The sequence below is a fragment of the Equus przewalskii genome, chromosome 3 (assembly GCF_037783145.1).
Source record: "Equus przewalskii isolate Varuska chromosome 3, EquPr2, whole genome shotgun sequence".
Taxonomy (NCBI): Eukaryota; Metazoa; Chordata; class Mammalia; order Perissodactyla; family Equidae; genus Equus; species Equus przewalskii.
In genome coordinates this window covers 36,381,148-36,390,290 of record NC_091833.1, presented here as the reverse complement: position 1 = coordinate 36,390,290, position 9,143 = coordinate 36,381,148, and the positions used below count along the sequence as shown (strand labels likewise).

The 9,143-nt window shown below is 46.9% G+C and overlaps 1 protein-coding gene across 1 annotated transcript in view; it reads left to right on the top strand.

Annotated features, from left to right (window-relative positions):
• Positions 1-2,709: 2,709 nt before the first annotated feature.
• LOC103542095 (adhesion G protein-coupled receptor E2-like) overlaps positions 2,710-9,143 on the top strand; it is a 31,119-nt gene continuing 24,685 nt past the window's right edge. Inside the window, 4 exon segments of the mRNA XM_008509023.2 lie at positions 2,710-2,886; positions 5,638-5,691; positions 6,006-6,125; positions 8,896-9,045. Of these exon segments, the coding sequence (XP_008507245.2) occupies positions 2,856-2,886; positions 5,638-5,691; positions 6,006-6,125; positions 8,896-9,045 (355 nt within the window). The 5' untranslated portion in view covers positions 2,710-2,855.

Sequence of the window (9,143 nt, the reverse complement as noted above, 5' to 3'; positions counted from 1 at the left end):
CAAGGAAATACGCAGTGTTGATTCTGTGGGTTTTCTTCCTGCCTCATACATCCCAGACTTGGCACAAAGAGGTTGCAACCCAGAAATACCAACGGGTGCAGATAAAAGAAGTGCCCGCAAGAGAAACCTGCTCCCCCCTTAGCCAAAAGACCAAGAAAAGGGCAGCCAACACAACAGAGAGTAGGTCAACAGTAACTGCCCACTCCAACCAAACACCACAGAAAAGACTGTGTCCCACGCTTCCCCTCAGCAGCAGAGGTCAGGTGGGAAGCCCAGCCCTCCACTCCTGCCATCTGTAAGGAAGCACTCCTCCCACCCGATGGGCTGCAGCAGAGAAGGAGGTGGGATGCCTATCATGCCCATTGGAAAGAGCCCCTGTCTGTGGAGTCAGTGGAGGCATGTGGGGAGGTTTCTCTACAGCCCAGTCAGGTGGTGTCAGCAGAGGCCTGGTTGTGAGCGAGACCCTCCAACCCCCCCCCAGCAGTAACAAGGTATCCCTCCCCCACGGGAGCATTAGTGGAGCCCAAGCAGGAAAGCTGGATCCCACCCTCATGGGCCAGAAACGAGATGGCAGCCCTTTCCCCACTGCAATGATGTCAGAGGAGTCAGCCAAAACTGAAGAAGTTAATAAAATCTAGTTTTGAAACATAATACCTTAAATATCCAGGATACAGTAAAAAATCGTTGTCATCCCAAGAACCAGGAAAATCTCAGCTTGAGATGACACAAATGTTAGAATCCTCTGACAAGTATTTTAAGACACCTATAACGAAAAATGTTCCAGTGAACAATTACACACAAACTTTTCAGAAATAAGTGAAAAAATAAAAAATCTCAGCAGAGAAATAGAAAACCTTGACAAAAAGCATGATACAAAAAAGACCTAAATGGAAATTTTAGACCTGAAAAATCCAATAACTGAAATGAAAACTTGTCTGGATGAGCTTAATAGCAGAATGGAGGGAAAAAAAGGATAAAAAAAATCACCAAACTTGAAGACAGAACAATAAAAATTGCCCAATTTGAATAACAGAAAGAAAATAGGCTATAAAAAAATGAACAGAGTGTGAGGGACCTGTGAGACTATAACAAAAATCTGATATTTGTGTCATTGAATTCCAGAGGGAGATAAGAGAATGTGGATCTCAAAATTGTTCAGAGGAATAAATGGCTAAAAATTTCTCAAATTTTCCAAAAGACAAAAACATATAGATTCAAGAAGCTGTGGAATCTCCAAATAGGATAAACTCAAAGAAACCCATGCCAGGATACATCAAAATCAAACTTGTGAAAACTAAAGACAGTGGAAAAGCCTTGGAAGCAGTGAGAGAGAATGAAACCTTACCGATAAAGGAAAAACTGTCTGAATCACAGCTAATTTCTGATCAGAAACCATGGGTTCCAGTGCAGTGTAGCAGAATATATTTCAAATTTTGAATGAAAAGAGTTGTCAGCCCCAAATTCTGTTTCCAGAAAAATTATCCTTCAGGAATGAAGGAGAAATCAAATCAAGCTTTTCTGACAAAAGTTACTTTTTCTCAAAAATTGAATTTCACATGGTAATGTGGACTGAATTGGATCCCCCCAAATTCGTATGTTGAAGCCCCATATGACTCCCTCATGTGATTGTATTTGGAGATAAGACCATTTAGGAATAGTTAAGGTTAAATGAGGTCCCAAGGGTGGGGCCCTAATCCCTTAGGATTAATGTCCTTCCAAGAAGAAGAGACATCAGTGATCTCTCCCTCTGTCCCCCCTTCTCTCTCTCTCTCTCTCTCTCTCTCTCCCCCCGCCACACACAGAGCAAAGACCATGAGACCATGTGAAGACACAGCAAGAAGGCACCATCTACAAGCCAAGAGACAGATCTCCCCAGAAACCAGCCCTGCCAACATCTTGATCTTGGACATACAGCCTCCAGAACTGTGAGAAAATAAATTTCTGTTCTTTAAGCTGCCAAGTTTATGCCATTTTGTTATAGCAATCCTAGCAGACTAATACATGTAGAAAATAAAGCAAGCATTAAAAATGCAAAGAAAATCACCATAATTCCACCACACAGACTACTGGAAAATTTTGGGGGTATGCTTTTCCTCATCTTTTAAAACAAATCAGGAATATTTTCCTTTGTCAGTAAATAGTAATCTAAGACTGTTTTGATATTGTTGAAGAACAGAAAAATCTTAGTTTTATACCTGCCAGGATTTAGGGATTATGGGATAGCATGAAGGAGGTCTTGTGGTGATGGAATAGTATATGTCATGATTGGAGGGACAGTTACAGGCATGTGCACATGATAAAATGGCATAAAACTATACACACGTTGTGCCTATGTAAATTTCTTGGTTTAGATATTGGGCTATCATTACATAAAAATATAAGTTTTTCAGGAAACTGGGTGAAGGGTACACAGGACCTCTTGGTATTATTTTTGCAACTTCTGTGCATCTATATCTTTTCCAAATAAAAATATAAAAATAAATGTCTATTAATACATAATAAATAGATACATCTGTTCCCTCTGAACTACATCCATCCTGGGGGCAAAAAGACCAGTAGACTGACTTTGTTTGGGGAGGTATTTTGATGCACAATCACGTCTTCCTATATCAAAAAGGTTTAAAAACCACCATCAAGGAGGCTTTCACAACAAACGTTAAGGATGCTGTGCAAACACTTAAAAATAGAACTGTGAGTTTCAGAGAAATTAGATTAGGGGGAAGAAAGCAACCAGACCTCTGTTTTCCTAAGTCAGCTCATTAGGCACAAGTCGTATTTAAAGTGAGACTTCTTCACACTCACAGACCAAGATCCGACATCCTCCGTGGCTGGGCTTGCTGGACTCTCTGTGCACCATGAGAAACAGACATCTCAGGTTGCTGCCAGGTAGGAAGGATCATAACAATGGTGAGAGAAGACTAAAGCTACCTAGGAACTGTCTGTCCAGTTTGAGAATGTTCTCTGTTCTGTGATCAATTTCTGGCTCATTTTCCCACTATTTCTGTAAGGGAGAGCAGGGAAGAAATTATAAGAAAGATAGTAGCCCCATTATATTTAGTCTCAAAGGAGAAAGTCAATGAAGCTTATTCGTAGGGCGCAGGTGGAGACTTAAGAGAGATTTCTTATTTCACCACCTGTATTTGTGCAGGTTCTCAAAAGAACAGAACCAATAGGATGTGTGTGTGTGTGTGTATATATATATATATATATATATATATATATATATATATATATAACAGAGAGAGAGGGGGGGATTTATTTTTAGGAATTGGCACATGCAATTGTGGAGATTAGAATGTCCGAATTCTTCAGGGCAAGTAGACAGGCTGGAAATTGGGGAAGACCTGATGCTGCATCTTGAGTCCAAAGGCAGTCTGGACTCAGTCAGTCTTTATTCTCTTAACATCTTCAGCTGACTTGATGAGGGTCACCCAGATTACGAAGGGTAATCTACTACACTCAAAGCCTTCTGATTTAAATGTGAATATTTCCAAAAATCACATTCACAGCAAATCTAGGCTAACGTTTGACCAAATATCTGGGTGCTCTACCCTGGAATAACTGGTACATAATATTTTTTTTCAGAAGAGTAGATAACCAAACTCTCTGAAAATTCTAATGCACTGAGAAAAAATGTCATCCTTTATGTTATAGGCTTTGTGTAGGTCATGAAATTCTTTGAGGGACAATAACAGTGAATTAGTAATAACCAGTATTAGTGAGGTCAGCTTAATTCTGATTAGTCTCTATTTCCTTCAATGCTTAAGATAATACCCATTACCTAGCAGGTTATGTTCTTCTTATATGTTGTTCTCATTGGTTGGAACTTTTTTCCTGGTTTCTATCAAAATAGTCATATTTATTATCATCTGATTTGTGGAACATGATTTTTTTTAAAGCTGAGCACATTTTGGAGGGTCCAATGTGCAACATAGTGTGGGGCTTTGAAAGAAATGAAGAGCAAAGTTAGCTTCTCCCAGATATGCACATTTTTAGGTGTGCATGTATAACATCTCAGTAGACTAATGACCTTATTCACATGCATGGGACATTAGGATCATTTGCGCCTGCTCTGGGGGCCACACTCTAGGAACAGGAGCACGGTTGATGGGCATCTGAGGCATGAGTCGCCTGCACAGCTTTCCCGAGGGGCAGCTCCGGGCTGGGTGTGGTCTCGGGTGGTCTGGCCCCGGAGCCTGGCTTTCCTCAGCACAGGTTGGAGCCACAAAAGAAAAGGACATTTCGTGGCAAGGAGGGCAGAGTGGAAGTCTAGGACTCTGACCCCTGAGAGAACCGAGCTGAGCGTGTGATTCCGCCTGACCCTGGAGTCTGGCGCATGCAGCTGTGTCTCAGGGAACAGGAAGGTAGAAGAGGAACAGGAGGGAAACTGCTCTTCCTTTCCTTCTTCTGCTCTTTCCTTCCCTTTAGCTGATGTACGTTGTCTGTTTGCTCTGTGTCAGGCACTGCGCTAACCCGTTGTTAGTCTTCACTAATCTACGGTCAGAATAAAGCTCATCCTATCACAGTTACCGTTGCACCCACTTTGCACTGGGGCAAGCGTGGGCAAAGAATGGGCAGCGTTCCTGAAGCCGTGCACCCACCAGGGGGAAGTCTGGGCTGCAGACGTGGGCGTGTCCATCTCCAAACCCATCGTCCGCCAGGGTCCTCCACCACCTTGCACAGTGAGAACTGGCAGTGCAACGTTAAGAGAAATTCATCTTTGCTTTTAGCCAAAAAGAAAAATTCCGTAAAGGCATGCAGATCTGAAGATTTTCAGCTCACGTAGATGTGATGACAGACCCTGTGAGGCAGACTGATTGTGGCCTGTACAGCAGACTTCATTCCTTAGTGCCCATAGCGGCTTTCACCCCACCACGCCTGCTCAGTGACTCATTTCTCAGGACTGGCCTGGGGGCCAAGGAGGAAGGCTGTGCCCTCAGTGCACTAGAGGACGCCAGGAGCTCACTGGAGGAACCAGGAAGCCATGGCTGCTGTCCCTGGAGAGTCCACTCACCAGGAGAGAGTTGCTCTACCTGCAGCTTCCTTAGTTCCCACTCTCCACCTGTTGTCACTGCCCCCTGATTCCAGGGCTCCGTGCCCTGCTGATATCGCTGTGAGCTGGGGTTCAAACTTTGGGCTTACTTCCTCCAAACCCACACTCTTCTTGTATGCCCTGAAACATGTGCCTAAACATGGAGAGTGATCCTGGAAGAGAAATCCTCAAAGCAAATTTCAGCCATTGCCAGACAGCAAAGATCCTGGGTCTGGGCAAAGGCACTCCAATCTGAGACCTTTCTCCTTCAAGATTTACCCCATCCATTGGGAGGAGCTGGAGTTCCTAAGGTGTGTCCCTGTCTCCAGCTGTCTGCATATATTCTGTCCACTTACCTGCAGCACCTGAGGTTCCACCAGGGCTGGGGCTGTCAGTGACCGAGTCCTCAGGGAGTCCCTGGAGATGGAGGGAGAGGCTGAGCCCTCAATTTCCAGTGAACTACAGGAGCCTTGGAGATGCTGCCGCAAAGCCATGGGCTGCAGGGCCAGAACCACCTCCACAGGAGGCAATGGCCATGTGGACAGGGATTAAAATTGGACCTTAACACTCCCCTCTTTGTCATTGCTCTGTTTTTTCTGCCCCAGGACTCTCAGTGCTGCTGTTGTTGCCATTGGGAGCTGCAGCCCTGAATGCTGGAGGTGAGTGCTCAGCCAGCCCCATTTTGACATAAGCTGGGGAGTCCATGCTGGGGTCTGGATCCTGTCACCAACAAGGGAGGGAGTGAAAGACGACTTATTCTGCAACTGAGGCTCCGAGATGGTCCTCGGGGGACAAAAGAAGCTGTTTCTTCCTCCCTAAATGTCCAGAGATTTTGTCTCTTCCTCTTCCAATGGAGGCCATCCCTCCCCTTATCTGCTCTACTCTACTCTTGGATCCCTAGCTGGCAGTGGGCTTCATCCATTTTTGAGCCTTCTGACTATGATCCCCATCCCCACTGCTTCTGCCCCCATAGCCTGTGTTCGATGGTGCCCTCCAAACCCTCCATGTGTCAACGCCAACGCCTGTCGCTGCATTCCAGGACTCAGTTCTGTATCTCCAAATATCATATCCAGCCCCGTGGAGAGTTGTGACGGTACAGTAGGGGCTTGGGGTGGTGGGGGCATGTGGAGACGGTGGGGCATCCAGAGCCTTCAGCCCCAAGAGCAGCACAGAAGCACTGTGTCAGGGATGAGAGAAGAGCCAGGCAGGGGAAGTGTGAGGGACGTGGGCACCTGCTTTCACGGTCAGTAGGGAGAGAGTTGAGAGCTCACACAGGGCAGCTGGGCTCCGAGGGCTCCGAGGGCTCCAAGTGCTGCTCTGCCCCTGACTGGCTCTCCGACATTCGGGAAATTGGTTCTCCTTTCAGTTTGCTTGTGTGTAAACTGAGTATTATCATCCAGTCCCCCCATGGGGATGGTGCAAGACTTAATATTTACCTGTGTGAAGAACAGGGAAAGAGTAGTACACAGCAAAAATGCAAGCCATCATCTTTGTACTGCTGTTATTATGATTTTGTTATTATTATTATTCTCATTGCACAAAGAAAGAGGACAAATAATGGAAGCAACAGGAGGAAAGACACAGCCCGGGCCTGGAAGCTCAGGCTCCTACCAGCCAGAGCTCACCAGGAACCCAGCTCACGACCACGGTCTCCCACCTCATGCTCACAGCAGCCCCGTGAGGGAGGCAGAGCTCGGCCTGTGGTTTAAATGATCAGATTTGGTGGAAAGAGATCGAGTGACTTTTCCAAATCCTACAACTAATAATGTGGTCGAATGTAAATCCAGGTGTAAAACAAAGGAGTTTTCATTCTTTAAAAATACAGGGTCATAAAAGGAAATTATACTATTTTAAAATTAGTAAGATGGTAAATTTTATGTTGTGCATTTTACCACAATCTTTATAAATAGGAAAAGAAGAAAATTATACTGTTTTTACACTAGGAAATAGTCTCCATGGACTCAAAATGGTCTCAGATGCGTATTTATTGATAATGAAGGTAAAAACATTCCCTATATGTCTGAAAAAATGAGAAAAAATACCCCTAAAAGTTTCGGTAGTCTGTGGAGTGGATTATGGATAATTTTCTTTGCTTCCTAGTATACGTGTGTTATTTAGTATTTGGGGGAAAGTAAATTTTGTCAGGTGGAAAAAGCCGACGTTGTTGTGACAACAGCCCAGCCATCCATGACCCTGGCGGTGTTCCTAAAGTCTCCTCTGGGTGTGCGTGTGTGTCTCACGGAGATTTGTAGATGGGTGACCATGGACAGGAGACCCTGCTGCTAATGCCCCTGGATCCCAGCTCCTCTCTGGGAGGGCGCCTGTCAGGTGGAGATGTCCCATCCTCATGTCTCTCCCCATCCCTTGCACCTCATTCTCAACGGTCCCACACTTGGCTTCACACCCTCCCGTCAACCTTGGGAACAGATGTCCAGCCATTGCCGCCATCATAGAACAGAGGAGGGAAGCCCCGTTGCCAGGTGGGGGCTGAACACGAATCCTTCAGGTGTGCGTCCCTCTGCGTCCTGTCCTGTCCTGGTGCTGACACCCACAGCCTGGGTCTGGGCCTTAGAAGGGAAGTCTGCAAGTACAGAGAAGAGAGGTCTGATGTGGGGGAGACCAGTCGCCTGCCTGAGTCGTCGTGACGTGTGAGTCCTTTCAGGTTCTAAAGTCTTTGGTCTTGTGATTGGATGCACGAGTGCCAAACTTTCTGTCCCTGGATTTTTTTTTTTTTTTTTGAGGAAGATTAGCCCTGACCTAACATCCGCTGCCAATCCTCCTCATTTTGCTGAGGAAGACAGGCCCTGAGCTAACATCCATGCCCATCTTCCTCTACTTTATATGTGGGACGCCTCCCACAGCATGGCTTGCCAAGTGGTGCCGTGTCCACACCCAGGATCCAAACCAGTGAACCCTGGGCTGCCGAAGCAGAATGTGGGAACTTAACCACTGCTCCACAAGGCTGGCTCCTGTCCCTGCATTTTGATCCCTCTTGTGTCCCTGGTTTTTATTAAGTTGTTGTTTTTAGCCAATGGTGTCCAGCACCTCCTCTCTGGGCCCCTGACCTACCCAAAGGGGACCTGGGTCATGGGCATCTTTTCTCTCATGTTCAGAGAACAGAGAGAGACAAGATGCCAGAAAACACCCCCAGTGACTCAGCTGTGGGAACCTTGATGCTGCTTCTTCATTCCACATCTGAGACTGCCTCTAATAAGGGGGGACTTCCCTCAGGGGTGGAGACAGCAAGACTCCCCCGGAGACATCCTGAGGCATCTTGGAAAGGCCTGACCTGGGGAGCTGGGGGAGTGCCTGATGGGGAGTGAGGGTGCACTTCGGCCACTGGGAGTAAATGAGGATGGAAGCCAGCGCTGGGCAGGTGCCTGACCACCTGGCTCTATGCTCAAGTCTGAATGATGACTGTGACCCTCAACAGCCCCTGAGCCATGACTCCTTCCATTGCCCCAGCACCGAGGACAGCCTTCAGTGCCCCTGTTACCCTGTGTGGAGCCCACCCCCAGGTCCCTGATAGTGCTAAGAGCACCACAGAGGAGGGACTGGAGCTGAGTCAGTGCCTCCATCTCTACCCGACATGGCCTGCAGAGGGGATGCAGATCTCCTTCCAGCATGGCACAGCAGTGGGTCTGAATATAGGTGCCCTCAGACCCAGCCAGAGAGCAGAAATGAGTAGAGTGGTCAGCAGGCTTTCTGGAGCAGCTGGCTCTGGACCAGCCCAGCCCCAGGGGTGCCAACCAGGGGTTGTGTTCTGTGCAGCCCCCATGGCAGGGTCAAACCGGAGGCCAGGGTCTCTGTCCTGTGGGAACTCACACCTTTTGGGGGTGATCCTTTGTCCTGTTGTGTTGCAGAAATCAACGAGTGTGAACCACCTTGGACAGTGTCCTGTGGAATATATATAGACTGCCAGGACATAGAGGAGAGCTACTGCCAGTGCATCAGAGGACACGAGATTGATTCTCAGGAAATGTTCACCAATGAGACTAATGAAACGTGTGATGGTAAGAATGACTCCTGCATCTTCCATCTCCTCATCTGTGAGGTTGGGGTCACTTGCCCCACTTTCACCAGGAGAGTGGCTGTCCTGACAACTGCCTGG